This window comes from Ostrinia nubilalis, chromosome 7 (genome assembly GCF_963855985.1).
Source record: "Ostrinia nubilalis chromosome 7, ilOstNubi1.1, whole genome shotgun sequence".
NCBI classification, from domain to species: domain Eukaryota; kingdom Metazoa; phylum Arthropoda; class Insecta; order Lepidoptera; family Crambidae; genus Ostrinia; species Ostrinia nubilalis.
In genome coordinates, this window is record NC_087094.1 from 10,265,728 (window position 1) to 10,285,527 (window position 19,800).

Below are 19,800 nucleotides of genomic sequence, written 5' to 3' on the forward strand. Positions count from 1 at the left end.
ATTTGTCAAAATAAAATAAAAAATTACATTCACAAAACTAGATAAAAATTCTTAGTAGGCAGATGTAATGAATAGGGTCTGTAGGTGGGCAGCCCTATCGCATGTTGTCATACCGTGACGTTCCGCGCGGCTGTTGACATTTATTTCAAAAATATGGTCGAGTTGGAATACTGTATAGATAGTATTACCGTGGCCAGACCAAAAGCAAAACCACAAAGTTAAGCAGCGCTATCTACCGTCGTTCAAGTGAACTTCCACACTTCATAACAAAAGTTTGCACGGAAGGAAACAACTCACGGGCGCCATCTACGAACGCGATGTAGAAGCTTTGTGAGCTTTCGAATTGTGCTTTTTCGTAGCTGCTCAAAATCGAGAACCAATAGTATACCGTATGGTTTAAAAAAAATCCTGTAGATAGCGGTAGCAGTAATAAATTGGAAAATGTTGGTTCATAAAAGCTCCGACTATAAAGCTTTGGCCACATGACTTGAACAGGACAAAAATTTACCGAGAAATCCCGAGTAAGCACTTTAACTACGTAAAAGTTTATTCCGGAGCATTTCGGTCCTTCATGACAACTTATCGTTATAAGTACTTACATGGTACTTACCTGTTTATTTTAGTAATTAAAATATTATTATGCTACAATGAGTTTTAACACAAAAGTATCTTGAATATATTTTTTTCGTTACTACAAAGACAGACAGAAAAGTAAGAAACAGTGAATAGATATTTTACCTTACGAGTAGGTATGACGACAGCAAAACGATACAACATAGTTCGACTGAGGTGTAGATCTAGGGCATGTAGAGTTGGTACATGAAATCTGATAACTATTTTACAGAGCCATAGCCATACGTTTCGTCTTGGCAATATTTTACAGGAAAGTGTTTCTGGTAATGCTCATCCTGGTATAACATGTAAATAATAAGTTAAATTTTTGTAATAATTTGTAGTCTTATTACACACTAATTAACAAAATTTAATTTAATCGTCGATTAAATGTGGTTAGCTTTTAAGTGAAAATAATGATATGTTTAAGTAAGTGGTAAGGTAGGTATTCTTTCAGCGCAAAGGTTAACAACATCAATCATGTTTAAGGGTGGATATAATATGAGGTCATATTGTATTACTTAATCTTATTTATTATTCAAGGGACACGTTTCCCTCACAAACAACGATTAAATTGTTGATGTAATTAAATAGACACTTTCGGAGTATTTTGTATTAGAAAACCCCTTAAAACAGTGCTTTTTTACTAAGTAAAATTTTATGCTCGCAGCTAAATCTAAAGTCTGGTAGCAATTCTGCTTTACATCCCACGATGCTGATCAAACTAATACAACATTAGAGTTACATACTTACCTACGTTTATATTTTCTGCCTACGAACAAATCCATGGTAGGTACATCATTTTCATTAATTAAAGTAATAACCAGCCTATTTCGTAATGGGTACACGGAGACAAAACGAAGGAACACTGTAAGTAGCTCCCATTTTAATAGACCACACCGGTGCCCCCGAATAATGTCGGCTGTAGCTTTTATAAGGTTCATGCCATCTCTTTGTTCCCAGGAGTGGAGCGAGATGTATTTAGAATAGATAGTTGGGGTACTTTAGAGTATTATCATTGTCTCAACCCCTTAAATTTATGTTGCGGTTAACCTCAGTAGTGGAGTATTCAATTCTGAGCTTAGGTAGGTACAATTCGAGTGTTTTAACCACCGTGGAAATAATATCGTATTCCAAAGAAGGTTGTAAATTGTTTTATTGTAAATTGTAATACTGGACCAGTATCGTCCATCAGCTAACCCTATTTCAACGTGACATAGGTACGGGTAATTTTCGGCGGTTTTACGCCAAATTAGGGTGTCGTAGTTAATATACTGGCGGACCCTTTTCATGAGAGAGCCTATACTGCCTATTTCGTTTTATTTTTATAACTTTTTTATTGTTTGCATTTCCAGTGTGTCCTACCCGGCTTATATTTTTTATGTATTTTAGCATTCGTAATATAGTACCTACCTACCTATTAAGTGTTACTGAAAAAATACTGAAAACTTATGATCACATCTTAATAAAACATTTGAATTTTGAATTTTAATATCTTTATTATTGCTCATTGATAGTCCGATGATAAGTATTTTTTCCCTTCTATGATCTGAGGTATTTTATGCATTTAGATTTATATCAAACGTACCTAATTGTAATATGTCACTAGTTCCGAGCAATACACATGCGATTTCGATTGCCATAGCTTAGTGCTAACTAACAGATGAAGATTTATTTTAAAACCAAATAACAAAGGACGTCTCCCAATAATCCCGACCTTTTTATAAATACAGGTCAAAAGGTTAGCGGCCGATTGATCACTTTTTACCGCTTCACTTGGTTATGCCAATTTATGTACGTAACGTAGTATAGTATTTTTGTCTTAACTCGAAAATAGACTACAATGGCGGGCGAAATATATAAATTCAGTTGTTAGTGATTTTATTTCAATTCTGAAGATTGGGTTTTGAATAGCCCACGCTGTATTTTTCCGTTTCCTCGGCAAACTTCCAAATTCTTCTGCTTGACTGATGACTAAGATCACTGTAAACCTAACTAAAACTGATCTAACGTCGTTCTAGTCTCGAGTGAATTTTCTTTACGACCTTTTAAAAATATGGCCAATAAATAACAGAGTCCCGAAAGAAAGTTCAAGAGGCCTTGACGTCATATCTGTATCAAAGTATCCACTTGAAAATTTGGTGTTAACAAACAATGACGACGTCGGCATTCTTCGCTAGGTTATCTTTAATTCATCATTCAAAGGTTGTACTTAATAGCTTTCGTGACCTTTAGCAACCCTTATGTCAGGAAGCCTCGGCGGCAAACACTGTTATTTAAGTTGGTCAATCCCTACCTAATAACGGGGATCTGAGTCAAATTAGGGTTTCGCATTTAATTTTGAATGACTATAATTCTCCCTCCATCCATGGACACTGGTGTTTTGTCCATTAATGGTGTCACTATGAATTGATTCAGTCTTTCATAACTGTAAATAATGATGCATAAAACAATAAATTGTCAATATCTCTGTTAAAAATTGTACTCTCATTATGATCACCACGACGCAGACATCGAGATCGATATGTATCGCATCAAAAGCTAATAATAACGTCTCTAAAATTAACAAAATAAACATACCCACAAAGTATGATCTTATCTGGTCCAATACGATTTCGTATTCTATAAAACTGTCGCCAAAGAGAATTATATTTTAATCCCATTTGTTGAGATTATCTCGCAATCTCGAGATCTTGGTATCTACCGCCCCGCCACAATCTTCTGTTCTTACTGAGATTTTAAGGCTTAAGAGTCACCCGTAAGCTCGCATTTTTTACAGTCTTTTTATTGTACAGTTGCTAGTACGAGTACAGCAGGCTTTATTCATGTTGGTAAATCGCACCTATCACAACACACATATGATGCCACAGTGATTGCTTTTATGAGTCATCGTCCGTACTAGTTTTGTTTTATTTTGAATTTCCTTCCAAATCCGTAAACGAAACCGTATAGGATATAATTTATCCAGTGAAAATGAGACTTTGTTAGCATTGTCTACTTGTTTCTATTGTTCGAGATTTCAAACAAAAGACTGAGTAATATTGCCCCATTTCATGACACTCGAAAACTGGGCTTTATGGTATTGGTATTCATTTTTAGTAAAAACGTACATTTTTAGGGTAATTGGTTTGAAGGGATATTTTACGAAGTAATTACGTGAGCTTAAAATAGGCCTAGAGGAATGGAATGGATTTTTTTTTTTTGTAAGTAAGTGCTATTGGAATGCACTTGCAATTGGAGCTAGTGGAGTACTCCAATTGCAAGGCAGTGATTGATGTTATAAGTGTATGATTGTTTAAGTTTTGTTAAAATCTTTTAGACTGCTAACAATGTATGATAAGTAGACTTTAAAGCTTTTTGTTGTGTCTTCTTTACTGGTAATTTCTTCGAGATTATAGGGGTTAATTCTTAACAAGCGGGAAGTGGTTTCGTGTGCGAATCTTTGTGTGGTGAATCTAGGGCACTGAGTAAGTAGGTGTTCCCAGGTTTGCGGGTTTTGGTCGTCGCAAGGATAGCGGTCATCTGCGACGATATGGAAACGGTTTAGGTATACCTTGTGGTAACCATGGTTGGTTAGCAATTGGGTAATGGCAAAGTCCGGCCGTATGATCTTTAAGAACTGCTGCAAAGTGTCAAAAGTTGGCAGGAGAGATCGGGTATGGACACAGGTGTTCGGGTCCATATATAAAGTTTCAGCCGACTCTTTGCATTTTTGCCTGTTTTGGTGTTTTACGAGGCTGATGGGTACTGCTTGAAAGTCAGTGTTTTTTGCAGTCTTCCAGCGGCCTTAGCTGCCGAATCTGCTTCCTCATTGCCGTCGAATCCAGCGTGGGCCTTAATCCACGCGAATTCGACGGTTTGGCCAGATGAACGGGCTTGGTGTAGACTTTTGTGTATTCTGACGGCAAATTGGTTGTGACTGCTGCCATTTTGCAGCTCTGTAAGGCCAGACTTGCTGTCGGAAAGAATTAGTACGTCCGAGAGATGGTGGTCAACAATGTGTTTGCAGGCCATTTGTATTGCAAGCATTTCCGCCTGAAATACCGAACAGTGGTCATGAAGCTTGAACTTCTGATCGACTGTTGGTTGGGTGTTGGCGGAATCCTTGATGACAAAGGCGGCTCCGACACGATCGTCCATTTTGCTTCCGTCCGTAAATATAAGCCAGGCGTGATTGGCGCCCGCTTGAGTCAGCTCGGATGTAGAAGTAATTTCTTCAAACCGTATGCCGATTCTCTCAGACGGGTGGAGTAATTTGGACGGAGGACATGGACTCTCGAGATAGATGTCATGGGACAGAAAAGAAGTAACTCCAGAGAGCTTTGAGGTTTCAACATCGGCAACCATGGCGACTTTGGCTGAATGGAATGGATTTAACATTTAATCATTCGGGCATCAAAACCTTCACTAAAAATGGAATTATCACAAAATAAGACATTCAAAACTTACAGAAGCCTCTTAATTTCAAGGTCTCATAAGCCAATTGTCTGTAACGGAAGATTAATTACTTTATTAAACAAACATTTAATGAAGAGCGCGGAGTGTGTCAGTGGAAAAGCATTTCATTTCAATAAACAAATACTCCAAAATTAAGATTGATTAACAAGCAGACTTGGTTTGCGTATTAGGAATAGTACATAATTAAAAGAAAAATGCATAGCAATATCACAATTTAATGGACAATAATTCAAAATTCATTATTAGATTTGGCTACAATTTGTAAATAGTGAAAATTGCATTATGAAAAATAACTATTTAGATTAAGAGAGTAAATAAATTACAATAGCTAAATTTCAGTTATAATAAACTGTTTACATGCACACTTTGCAATTAGCTTAAAAAATGCGTTGTGATATCAATTATCGAACATTACAAATCGATTGTTTAGTTCAGTTCAACGTTACAATTTTTTTTCTTTAACTCAACAAACATAATACCATGTTCTCTAGGTACATGAAGAACACTACACTACAGGAACTTTAATCTTTGTGTTCATATTCTAAAAGCTGCTATTAGTCCAGTCATTATAGTAAGTTCACCTCGGAATTCGAGATACCCAGCTGTAAGTCTGTAAATACGTGTATATTGACACCCTAAAAGTTGTCTCAAAACCTACATATGGTAGGGTGTAAGCAACTATTAAATTTCAAGGTCAACGGTCACAAAAATCGGTTTTTTGCGCTTTTTTTAGAAATATCTCATTTCCTATGGGTTTTTTGCTATTTGTATTTATTATCAATATTGTAGAATACTAAATTCTCTACAAATTTTGTTTAGAAAATTTTTTTATACGGTGAACCGTTTTCGAGATAGAGGGCGGAGAGTGCGCGGTCACTGCATCATTTCAGGTCAACTTAAGCGGTTTAGATTTTTCATACAAAAGGATTTTCCCGCTAATTCCTGTTCCCGTGGGAATTCCTAAGTATACTATAACCTGCCCAGGTGTATGAAGAATAATTGTACCAAGTTTCGTTAAAATCCGTCGAGTAGTTTTTGTTTCTATAAGGAACATACAGACGGACAGACAGACAGACAAAAATTTTACTGATTGCATTTTTGGCATCAGTATCGATCACTAATCACCCCCTGATAGTTATTTTGAAAATATATTTCATGTATAGAATTGACATCTCTACAGATTTGTTAAAGTAATAGCGGCCGCCCTCTATCTCGAAAACGGTTCACCGTATAAAAAAATTTTTTTGAACAAAATTTGTAGAGAATTATGTATTCTACAATATTGATAATAAATACAAATAGCAAAAAACCCATAGGAAATGAGATATTTCCAAAAAAAGCGCAAAAAACCGATTTTTGTGACCTTTGACCTTAAAATTTAATAGTTGCTTACACCCTACCATATGTAGGTTTTGAGACAACTTTTAGGGTGTCAATATACAAGTATTTACAGACTTACAGCTGGGTATCTCGAATTCCGAGATTCTTACCTAATTTAAGCTTAAATGACTGGACTATATGACGACGACCTGAATAATACATACACAAGTGACAGAAGAGGTCAAATGTAGGATTTACGAACAAAAGGAACTTTATGTGATTCTAACATAATGTATCCACGCTTGAACTTTTAGTAACAAATTACTTATGGTTCGAAAGGTAGTGAAGAATATGTATCAGCTCTTAACAATGATAAATATTTCACATTTACGTGATGTTGCGTGCGTGCGTAATTCTAGAACATTTCACCGTGAAGCCTTCACATGTGTAATTCAAGAACATCCCTCTAAATTATGATTATGCGTTGGTAGACGCATGGTTAGTATGTTGGTAAACTTGATATGTTTGGTTAAAACCTAAAACTGTAACACATTTCGCTGAATTTAATATCTATTGTCTGTATTTAATATCTAAAAATCTAGTGAACCCAATCGATTTGTAATGTAGCTGGCAATCTCAACTAGTCACCATACATTAATTGCAAAATGCCCAACACTGGTGCTGAAACATTGGAATGCTTAATAATTGATTAGAGATATGTATCTGAAAATTGTACTACCGCTATAGGACTAGAAACACGCTATAATGTATTAAGAAATTTGAAAATATATTTCAATTGGATAACATTTCTACGATCACTGAACGAAATATAATATTATTTTATAATAGTATAATACATTTATTTTAATTACTACATATTCAAAAGTTTAATAATATCATAGCACAATTTCTTATTAAGAGGTGCACCATCATAACTTGTATTAAGAAAAATATGCGTATTGTAATAATGATTAAATATGTAATGATTAAATAGTCGATGTATTTCCCATCCCTGGATTGATGACAAGCTGTGAAGGTAAGATAAAGCAATCGAGATCGATCAATAGGAGACAGAGGTGGGTAACATCACGTACTTTGATTCCACGATAAATTAGATAAGTACATTTTAGTACATACATTTTATTAATAATTAGGTGAAAGTAAGTAACTGTTAAATGTTTGATTGTCTCTTAAATGTTCGATCTCAATATTATTGTGAGTGAGAATATATTTTCTACCATAATGGATCTATCAGGTAGTTACGTAGTATAGAAATTCTAAATAGAAATTTCAGTGTTATTGTTCCCATTCGTTAATTGTTCATTAATAAAAATCGTTATAGCAAATAAATTTATTCCTAATAGTTACAATGGCCAATCAGTTCTGTATAAAACTAAGTTTCTTCGTCTATAAAATTTGATTAAAATTGGCACCAATTTATAAAACTAATTCCAATATCAAAATATTTATATGTGTAAAATCTTTAATTCCATTTTGTTTAAAATCTCTATAAGTATTAGATAATAATTTGATAGTTTCAAGTCTAAGGTACTATTACCTAAATATGAATACATCACGATTATCTTTTGAAGACATTGAGAAAACTACAAACAGGTAATTATTTCATAGAAGAATTATTATGCAATACAAATAAGCACAAAGATAAGGTATAGAATAGACTTATTCATACAAATATTAGGCATTTAGTTAAGATAGAGAGTACACCAAACATTGTAAGATTTAAAGACAAAAACAAATTCACACAAGATATTTATACACAATTAGCTAAATAATAGTAATAAATTGCCAAGCAAAATCCGGGGGATCCCCGATTTCCAATTCTTACATGTCGCTCTCCAGCAGGCCCGGCCTCTTCGGCGTCTCACAATCTATTAGTTCGATTTCGTCCTCCTTCGGGTTGTTGATCGTTTCGCCCATTACGTGCGCGTTTCCGTTGTGTTCATTGTTTTTCCTGTCGTCTTCCAAGCGTAGTATTTCAATTTGGACACCAGTTTCGTCTTTATCGACCGCCGTCCGGCTGGGGCGGCGGTCTAGCTCCTGTCAGGTGGCGTGGATATCGGTGTATTCGTCGTCCTGTAAACTCTTCTCGGCCAGTCGGAAACTCTCAAGGAACTCATTCAGGTCTACTAGGCCGTCCTTGTTGATGTCCATGAGGCGGCAAATGTCTACGAGCTGCTCTTGCGTCATCGGATTCGGCATGTACTTACCGAGCAGTTGGCAGGCTTCGGAAAATTCTTCTAATGTTATGTAACCTGTAAATTGCGAATGTCCAGTGATTCTAGATTTCCAACATTATTTTAGTTTTGAGACAAGCAATGAGCTGCTATTGTGTGTTTAACTTGATTACGATTTAACAAATCGTAATAAAGAAAAATATTAAATGAGAGAAATAGAGGTAGTGCAACTCTTAGAAGTTTACACAAACTAAACCTCGCTATAATTATAGATACAGTTACTATACACATTTCTGTAAGCTATTAAGTAACTTTTCGAGAAAGTGTATTGATCAATGTATTATTATCTTGCTCTTTGCGATATTTTTGTTTACGCAAAACTCAATTGATGTAGAAGTTTTATTTACTCTTTGTGTTTATACTTTGAAAACATTCGTTTACGTACCGGAAATATCTTTGTCGAGAATTTTGAAAATGGCTTCCAAACTCCTCTTGTTTTTATACAGAGTTTCGACCACAGTTTGCGTGTCAGCTTTGCGTCCTATCTTCTGTAATAAACAAAACACATAGAGAATTTAAACATTGGTTAACACATTGAACGCCGAGATGCTAGACACAATGGAAATTGTATTGTTCGAGGCTCACCGGTGAGCCGCGTGGCGTCCAACGTGTAGGACTATATCAATTAAGTTTGCAGTCTAGACGCCTCAATTAAAACCTTCGTCGGCCGTTTGGTGTAGTGGTTCAGAACGGACTACTATGCCGAGAGGTCCCGGGTTCGATTCCCGGCCGGGCAGAAATTGAAATGATGAATTTTAATTTCTGTGACGGGTCTGGGTGTTACTATGTATAATATGTATGTACCTATTTAAAAAAAAAAAAAGTATATAAGTAGTATATCCGTTAAGCTAGCACCCATAACACAAGCATTAAGTTGCTTACTTTGGGGCTAGCTGGCGTTGTGTGAAAAGAGTCCAAAGATTTAAAAAAAAAAAAAAAAAAAAAAAAAAAAAATTAAAACCTGGATTTACTCGTGAAGTAAGTATAACAATGCTACCTTGGTTTTATTAGCTAGCCAGACAACATTAACATAACAGTAAAACGTTAACGTTAAGTATCTGTGTTTTATAGCCTAATCTGTAATTTTATTCGCTCTCTACTTTGCAGGTGTGCACAGTTTAAAAATTTAAAATGACAGACATACCCAAGTTTTTTTATTTTGTCAAATGGAAATAAGAATGTCACGTGCAAAGCCAAAGTGTATTTTATCAAATCAGTGCAAATTCCATTCGCAATTCGTCTTTATATTGATTGATATTTATATTTATAAACGAATTCTGACTGAATAAGGATGGTCTAATGAAGTACGTTATCTACTAATTATTTTGTAGTAGGTACGTAAGCGATCCAAGACGCATTTTCCGATGACTTCACGTATTGAATTCTAACAAGTAAACAGAACGGAATTTCCATACTTCACTAATCTGCGCCAAGGGTGACCTCATTTGTTACAACTCACAGTGTAGAAAGAGAAGACTTAATTGAATTTAATTGGCGACCAATTGGTAATTAAAGTGTTGGGCTTATGGTTAGTAGTTAGGGTTAATTCCTAATTAAAAGAAGGTGTAGTAGGCAGTTATTACGCTTACACTAAGAACTAGGTTAGAACCAGGTTCCCAGGTACAGAGTGCAAATGAAGAATGAGGTCAGAAATAAAAGAGAAGAGGGATGAGGGTGGAACCGTGTACATATTTGAGAGAGTGACAGATACAAACAACAAAGTACAGAAGTTATATTGAAATATGTTTTAAAATAGAATATCCATTATCCATACAGCTAGCAGGTTTCCACACTTACATTATCGAAGGTGTCCATGTACCGCACACGACGCGTGTCGGGGTCCGTGCGCACCAGCTTGTCTTTCAGCATTCGCCAAGGAAGCCCTAGGTGCGTCGTCTCCTCCATGGCCTGGCACCAGTCGCTTATTGAGATGTAACCTAAGGAATATGATAGCATTTGTCAGAATTTTACCTGTTTTGTACAGAAGACAGCACATGAGACTACACATTTTCGTAGCAAATTCGTCCCATTTTCGTGGTAATACCACTATATGTTTACCTTGATGTGCTGTCGTATATGCTAGTAATGTTGGTAGCAAATCATACTACATAAAAATATAGCTGGACATTTTTTGTTCAGTGTTATGTTTCAAATTACAAGACAAACGATAATAAGAGATTCAAATATGTAAACAAGTTATAAACTCCATTAGTGTTCCTCTAATTAATGTAATAACTGTAAAGTGTTCCCTCGGATATAATCAGGTTTAGGCGAACAAGACACGAAAGCAACATAACGTGAATGCAATTACGCGTCAAAGAAAACGTTTAAAACGCTTTTTACGACATGTTCTTGTTCATACAACATCAAAGATTTCTTTCTTTAATCAAATCACGTTAAATCTATTGTTGAAGCAGCTATTGAACTCGGGTATAAGCGTCGGGACGTAATTTATACTTGCAAAATGAAACAATTTTAAGACGCGCATAAAACATTAGGATCCTAAACGTTGCTGATTTACAACGACACATTCCAGCGTGATCTAAAGTCATAAATAACTCTGCACTATACGGCTTCCGACTCTACGAAATCTTTGCACTCGTGTTTACTTGGAAACTTAAGAGAGTATTATTTTCGTCTTATGAAATACCCTGAACATACGTAAACCATCAAAGGAAAAGCGCTTTTTGCTGAGTGTTTTTTAAATGCATCGCTTCTGAAGTGCCATTAGTGACTGATTGCGAGACGTGAGCATAAGTATTAAATGAAAACTGAATAACAAAATCGTTCGAAGTAGGTAATATCACTATCTAAGGAATTCCTTGTGGTTGTAAAAGCGTTTATCGGAATCGCATTCCTTGGATGCTGCAGCACAAATGGTTGTGTCAACACTGCAGACGTTTATAAATGAAGCCGCTGCACTACCCCTCTAAAATGCCAATTCAGTGCCAAAGCATTCGGGAGCTTTGTACAGCTTTACTGGAAAATTGAGTATGCGATCCTTTGTTCGCTACTCTCATATTACACAGCATAAAAATACAGAGCTCCGGCTGTTAACAAAATGTTCTCTGTAACTTACTCTAACCACTGTTTGTTACTTTTAGTAACACTGTTGTTTGACTTTTATTTTAATGCGAGCTTTTGTTACCACGTCCAAGCTATTCGGATTTCGTAATTTCCAGGATTTCAGATTTAATCAAGAAAATAAAACTAAAACCTACCTTTTTATAACAAAAAATAATCAATAAATGTTCTGATTGATAAAAGCAGAGGAAAAAGACCTACCTTGAGCAGTTCCTTTGAACGGTTAGCTTCTGGTGTTTACCTTCCAACACACGTGAAGAGTACGTATGAGTAAAGTTTTACATACCGCTCTGATCCAAATCCATGCTGCGGAATGTGGCCTCCAAAGGCCTGCGAGCCATCACGATCTGGTTGTGCAGCTCCCTCATCGCGGAGGATTCCACCAGGCCGACCCTCTGGCGGAAGGTCAGGCGGCGAGTGCGGGACACCGCGGCGGTATACTGAACAAACTGCCGCTCCAGGGAATTGCCGCACAGCTTCAAGTAGGCACCCTTGTTGGACCCGAGCTCGTAGTAGTTAGAAGCGGAGAAGATTGTGATCACCTACACAAATAATTTCGTTTATTTTTTCTGAATTTTCATGCAGCATTGATCTATACCGAAAATCCTTGAGGCAATGTAGAGATGAGTCAATGGCGGATTACAATTATCACAGTAATAGGTATATCTAGTCATACAAACATGCATATAAGTATACATAACTATTTTATAGGTAAAATATGAATGAAAACAATAATGCAATTTAATAGTTCTCTTTTGCCTCGCAAAATGTTTGGAGATTCAAGGAATTTAATATGAATATCCGGCGTAGTAGATTAAGAATTCTAGAAAACAATAAAGCAATATGGTAATTCTTTCAGATTTCTAAGGAAAACGGAAAGAGGTTTATGCGATTATTTTATAGGTTTGCTTAATTCGGTCGTGAACCCGTGAACGACTTTGTTTTTGCAAATTGTAAGATGAAAATGGAAATGAGTCTTATAAAATACAGCTCATATTATTCTGAAAACTGATTGGATTCTAAAAGCTCTTTCACTAAATGAGGGCAAAAAGGGTCAGCGTTTATATTTAATTTTTATTGCTGGTTTTTTGGTGTACCATCGTACGAAATCTACGAGTGGCATATGTGGTTGTGGGTACACTAGAAGAAACTTCATAGAATAAAATAACTGTTACCTACGCCTCGCCTCGTGAGCAAACAAACTCCAAAAGAAACTGAGAAGTTCGAAATCTATCCATAGTTGAGTTAGGGAGTTTGGGAACTGTGAATACTAGTTCATATGCAAAGAGCACTTGAAAACTCGTACCTATCTACATTTATACAATTTAACTAAATCATTTAGTTTTTTGTTTTGAAGGTCATTAAAATGTCTCGTCTGTACTCACTTTAAATATGATGATTGCAAAGGATAAGAAATAAAATGTTGAATTGTAGAAAAATAATAACTTAATTTTTTGTACAAAACGTGCTACGACGTGCAGGGAATGATTTATAGGAATGAGAAAGTATAATTATTACTCTTTACTTATCGTAAAATACTATTTTATTGTACAATCGTAACTAACTATGCTTAATTAACCTAACTTTGTAAAGTTAGTTATGTAGATAAGAAAACTAAGAGGATTTTCGCAGACTTAAAATGGCCATAATGAAATTATCAAGCTTCTCTAGCAAGTCGTGCGGGCTTCGGCACACAGCTGCGGCTGTGGTAGAGCAAACTGACGCAGGGGGATCGCATAATTCCTTTGTTACGCCCAACTCGTCGCAATTTGGAGCCACGCAGATTGCTATCACCTGTAGCTGATATAATATTTTAAACTATTATGTTGCATTTTTTACTATAAAATTATCACTTCACGGGATTTATTGCAACAATATCTATTTTAACGGTAAATAATATTTACCCTCCCTGATATTGTTGCAATAAATCCCGTGAAGTGATAATTTTACCTGTAGCTGATGTTAGCTAAAGGGTCCAGTTTATTTTCACGTGTGTGTAATTGAGGATCGTTTGGGATTGAGATATTAAGACCCGAGATTTTTGTCGCTATAATTTGTATAAGCCTAATACTCGTATTACACCGAGTAATGGCAGGCGTTCTGTAGACAAAAGCTCATGAAAAGCTTATCACTGTGCTTGTTTAGATAACGACTTTCGCAAAGACTATGGCGGCTCATAAAGACTGATGAACGCCTTTATATCGCTTATCTTTTATGAAGATATTGTGACAATTTCATACCATTTTGGATATAATCCGAGAGCTAAGGGAACAAAATAAGACGACCTCAAAACGTAACTAGCAATTCCGTACAGATTGTAAACAAAGTGAAAATTGACAAACAAGAAGATGTAGGTATAAGTTCAATTTTAAAACTTACATTGCCGTTGTGTAGAATTTCATATCCCCCAGGCTTGCATTCGTGACTCCTCACTAGGAAACTGAGTTTGTTCTTTTGTAGGAAAGACGATGTGACGTCGGGGCCGAAGTACGTGCCAGCACCTCGAAGGGCATTTGCGACGCAGCCTCCGATGCATTGCGGATCCGACCATAGGATGTCGAACACCTAAAAACAAATACACATTATTATTTGCATACCTAAAAATTACTTCATCAAAGTCCCAACAGGATTCGAACGAGCAGATGTTGTAGTCGATTACTACACTCCAAAAGCAGGCAGCTATCAAACATCGCCCTTACTCCCATAATTAAAACAAAACTTATTAAAATTATTTAATTGCTTCTCGATAAATAAGTTAAAATATTATTAAAAACCAACATTTTGTTGTATGTTGGTACAGCTTATGAGAATCATACTATGAAATTGTAACACCGACAGAATAATATTGTGAAGGTAGAGCTTCAATAAGGCGCTCGAATAGAGCCGTAAATATACATTGCAGTAGACTATAAGGCTAATGATAATAACAAGGCAGAAATAGGAAATGCTTATTTTGTCTAACATCAGTAATACTGAACAAGAAATGAAGGCAGGGTCTGATTAGGGGCTGATCAAACCAAAGGGCAAAAGGGAAACCAACTATTGTATTATTCAAGCCTCGGCTCAGACTTTCTTAATCTATCGTTGATAGTAATTGACAATTAATTCATTATTACTGTATAATGGTTATTTCTTCATTTATTAAAGTTAGGGTACATATCCGTAATCATGAACCAATAAAAATATGTATATTTATTTTAATCGCCTTATGTGAGTAATTGAGCCATTTCAGTACCTACGCTTACAACGAACTTTTTTGGCGTAAATTTTTTGTATCATAATAAGATAATCATTCTAACTCAACTTACTCAGATTTTAAAGTATGCAGTCGCAGCACCGGTGTAAAATCTTTATGGTTTCATTTCAAACTTTAATAAAAGGTTGTTCGTTTTAAAGGGGTGGGTTGAAGAATCTTTCTACCATCTGGCAGATATTGTTCATTTTGAATATAATGCTTATTTAGATGTTTTGTTGCACGTAATTCTGTACCAACGAGAAACTACATAGGAATAATAACGTTCACGAAGATATGATTTAACTCCTAACAAGATAATAAATACAATCCAACCTCCAATTTATCACCTAACAATGCCATAATAAACAATAGCTACACAAAACAGATGCAGAAACTTCCTTCAGTGAGGTAAAACAATAAACATTTTGGTTTTATCATCCTACTTACTTGGACGTGTTTGAGACTGCACAAATTCTATAATAATTGAATTATAGTTTACAGAATTTTATGTTCAAGTATTTTAGTTAAATGCATGTTGACACGGTCTTCTATCGCATGGGTTTAGGGAAGATAGAGTCAGACATGATAAGCCGCCGTATGTAAGTATTATCTGATACGGCTAGATCGATTCAGTTTCGCATAGAATCACATTATTGTGAAAAAGATTAGTCTTTCATTGACATCGTATGTGAAAATAAACTTAAGTAAGTGTAATATTAATTTTCACTCAAAATGTTTAGGAATATGAACAAAGCCTTGACTAACAATGGATACCTACAGAAAACTACACCTTAAAGGTTACACTAACTAACGGTACACGAGCACTTAAAAAATGTTAAAAACATACCCCCTGATTATACGGATAACTTTTTTTTTTTTTTTTATAAAATCGCAATATATTTTCATCATATTTAAGATCACGGCTCTGAAGGAGAAATTTCCAATTTCACAGGCTGCTGCGATCGTCACCAATTCACGCAAAGACGCGTTTTTATTTCCACATAAAAGCATTGTAAACTGCTTTCCCGATTTAAGGAATGTTTTTATAGCATTATGACACGTATGAGTTTAAAGTGAAAGAAAGAAAGAAAGAAAGAAAGAAAGAAAGAAAGAAAGAAAGAAAGAAAATATTTTATTTGGCCCAACATATTAAATACAAAATGCTGTAATAAGATTACATAATTGTTAGAAAATAAGTAGGTCAGATTTTTAAATTACCTGCATTGAATACATAACAACATAGTTACCACGATAGAACTCAAAGTTCAAACCCATCCCCGTAGAGAGCACACCTGCCAAGTTCATGATTTATTTATTCTTAGCCAATATTACTGAAATTCCAATTACGTGTAAACTTTTCTGGGTTACTTTTTTAATAACGTTTTATGGCACCCCAAGGCCCATTTGCTAAATGAAGCAATTACATCATTTATGATAAATTATTGGCACTTTCAGACAATAACAGCCTTAACAGTAGTTTTCGATTGGCTGTATTGCGCCACTGAATACCAGCTGTGATATTACCACAGACGGTAATTAAACTTACTATTGCATTTAAATAAAATATATTCCACCACTATCCGTGGATTCGCGTTAACCATAATACGCTCTGTTCATTTAACAGAGGGCTCAAAGTTGACAAACACAGATCTGCGGATTATGAGATTCCTTCTTCTCAAATGCTAATCCATCCGTACAATATTCAATTCTGTTCGACCGCGAATCCGCGGAGCTTTATGCAAATGAAGTAAAAGTTTTAGGTGGCTCGCGGGTTAATTCAAAGACTATGGCGCCGCGGCCGGGGCCATTCGGCAAACTTGGATTGGCATTAATGTAAACATAGTAGGACAATAACCTGCGCCGGGATGTTTAAGTGGCAAAGTTTAAGCGTAACATGGCTCTTAAATGTACTAAGAGAAAAAGTGGCTCTCAGTTTTACGAGCATGCGAAGCCTTTAGGAAAACCAGCGAATGTAAAATCTAAAAATATTTAACCTCTGTTTGATATTTTCAGCAAACAAAGTTTCAATTTACCTACTCGTTGAAAATATCAAATGAACTGGGAGTTGGGTCCTTAAACCTTATGTAACTAAAAATAAACCTTTAGGGTGGGTTGCACCATCTTACTTTAACTTTGACAAACGTCAAAAATCTGTCGAACTCCATACAAAAAGCACCGGTTATCGTCATAGTTACCGTCAAAGTTAGGTGGTGCAACTCAGCCTTAGAATTTTAAACTTTGAACGAAAATCCAAAACGAGACTTAAAGTCAAAAGTTGCGCACAAAAGATAATCTAAGTACCTACCTAGGTATTATTTTATACTTAAGTAGGTACCCATTTATATTGCTTTATACTTTACAGCTTTAGACGGTTTAGACCTTTAAAATTTGAATATTATAGTAGAAGTTATAAGCGAGGAAGTATGTTACCTATCGTATATTCCGAACTCATAAAATATTCATACTGAAACTTGAGTTTCATACTTCAGGGAACTTTGCTTTGAACGGCGCAATAAAATGCAATTCAAATATGTACTCGTATTATGACGTAGATTTACAAGCTTTCCGAGCTCTAATAAAATTATTTTTTCCTTGCTAATAAGTATCGATGGCATAATTTTTGTTTATTTTAGATGTCATAATAGGAAGAATAAAAGAGATGATCTATGGTTTAATGTAATATTAAATAATCATTTATACCTACGTTCTGTTAACCAACGACCCACTCAGCTACCACCTTCATTTGTGATTTTTCAAATCGAAATCCCCCACTAAATCACATTCACATGTCGCCAGTTCTATAGTCGCACTCGCAACGAGCATCGGTCGAACACGATCGTTATCGGCACAGTAATGAGTGGCATCGTGTCATAGAGTTAGCGTGACGGCGACGCTTCGAGGAAACAATTGGAATCGATCAACAGCTACCCCTTTAACCCCATTGCACCACGTGCGTGAGACAAGGACGGACGACACGCATGGTGACTAAACCTCAGTTAACTGAAGTTCTACATTTCGTCTCACTACTTACCGGTTCATGGAAATCTGACATTTCTCTAAACTTATACCTCTGGGTGACAAGGCAAAACACTGTGGCTACGAGTAACAATAAAAAAATAGTTTCCTATGTGTTTTTATAGCCGTTTCAAAAGTGTTTACGTGTGTGGGTCACGGTGTTCATGGTTTATGTCTTGTGCATGTGTAGGTGTAGGTATGTAATTGCTCTAACAGCGACAGCTTTTAAGTAAAAGAATAGATCTATTATGGGAACGGATTATTTTATTTTTTATATCAGTCTTTAACCGATATAAGTAATTTTTCCGTGTCAAATAATACGAATATAACCGTACAGAACTGAAGGTTGTGTTAATATTTGACTGCAGTTTGATCTGAAGAAGGTAAAAATGGATATAGGGAATAAATTGACTGAATTTATTACAACGATGTGGGCGTAGTAAGCAAAAAAAATGTGACAGACTAGTGTAAATCAAAGATATGGGCCATACGATACCCTTTTCGTTCAGTAAAACTGGGCCATATTTCAACTGAGAATGTTTTTTGAGGGCAATGTGGAAGATAAAAGTTTGCCTGATAATTTAGACATTCCAACAACTCTAGATCTCGTTGAAATAACGTCTTGGAACCCACCAACTATTAGGACAACTCTTTTGATAAGCTCTTAAATGTCCAATTAATCGCAATTAAATGGGTTTAGGTGGTACGATGCCAAGATATTTTAGAATTAAAACTGAAACACATTATCACTAGGTATCTAAGCGACCTTAGCGCTCCTGCACACGACGCCGCCACCGTGCCGCCGCACGGTGGTCCCGATTTAATAAAACATGGACATTGATGCTAGAAGCACGAAATTTTTTTTGATGGTTACTGCTATGATAACTAATAAAGCAAAAAAATATTACAATCCTACGACGTCTATTTCGTAGTAAAAAAAAATATGTAGATATTTTTTGTATGGAAGAAATTACGTTTCTGTTAATTTTTCGAAATTCTTAAACGATGTCAAGATGCCGATCACACATGTTATAAAACAAGTAATTCTGAGTATTTCATGGGAAGATACTTGTCACTTATCTCTGCGTACTTTTGAGTTATCGAGGGTTGAAAAATCGATTTTTTTAAATTAAATATTTCCACGAAAAATTGCCAAAATTACAATATGGTGTATAAGGGACACCTTTGATGACACATAACAACGACTCGCACTCGCGCGCGCTCGTATGCATCAGCTTTTAATAAAATAAAATAAAAAAATAAGGGAAATACTTAATACAACGTTGTATGTATAGGTCCGCTGGCCGTCAAAAAGTAGCTTATACGAGAGGTTGCCCAATTTACAATATGTCCATCATTGATAACTCACACAAATATCATCTCTCTCTGAAGGATAACAAGTTTTTTTTGTTTCCAGAAGCTTTTGATAGGATGGAAGCTCATAAATACTCTCTGAAGTGAGAATGAATCTCAAATTGCGATATTGCCATTTTGACAAATTACATGATGTAACTAGCGCTAACGTTTATCTTTCTCTTCTCTCTCTAACAATTTTAGATCATTCTGAGGAGGAATTAGTTTACGCTTTATGTGCTAAACTGAAAGAGTCTAACAAAACGAAATTAGCGACTACCTATAATCAAAGAACTGTTCCAAAACGAAGAACAGTGTGGAATAGTAGACAATCTTTTAACTTATGACTGTGTCTACCTAAAGATAAACGTTAGCGCTAGTTACATCATGTAATTTGTCAAAATGGCAATATCGCAATTTGAGATTCATTCTCGCTTCAGAGAGTATTTATGGGCTTCCATCCTATCA

The 19,800-nt window shown here is 35.6% G+C and overlaps 1 protein-coding gene across 1 annotated transcript in view; it reads right to left on the minus strand.

The window, feature by feature from the left end:
- Nucleotides 1–5,267: 5,267 nt before the first annotated feature.
- Nucleotides 5,268–19,800, minus strand: part of LOC135073258 (serine/threonine-protein phosphatase rdgC) — a 67,949-nt gene continuing 53,416 nt past the window's right edge. The window contains exons 11-15 of the mRNA XM_063967369.1: nt 14,109–14,294; nt 12,016–12,271; nt 10,443–10,582; nt 9,031–9,133; nt 5,268–8,663 (exon numbers count right to left, since the gene is read on the minus strand). Coding sequence (XP_063823439.1) covers nt 8,452–8,663; nt 9,031–9,133; nt 10,443–10,582; nt 12,016–12,271; nt 14,109–14,294 — 897 coding nt within the window. The 3' untranslated portion in view covers nt 5,268–8,451. The remainder of the gene's footprint in view (nt 8,664–9,030; nt 9,134–10,442; nt 10,583–12,015; nt 12,272–14,108; nt 14,295–19,800) is intronic.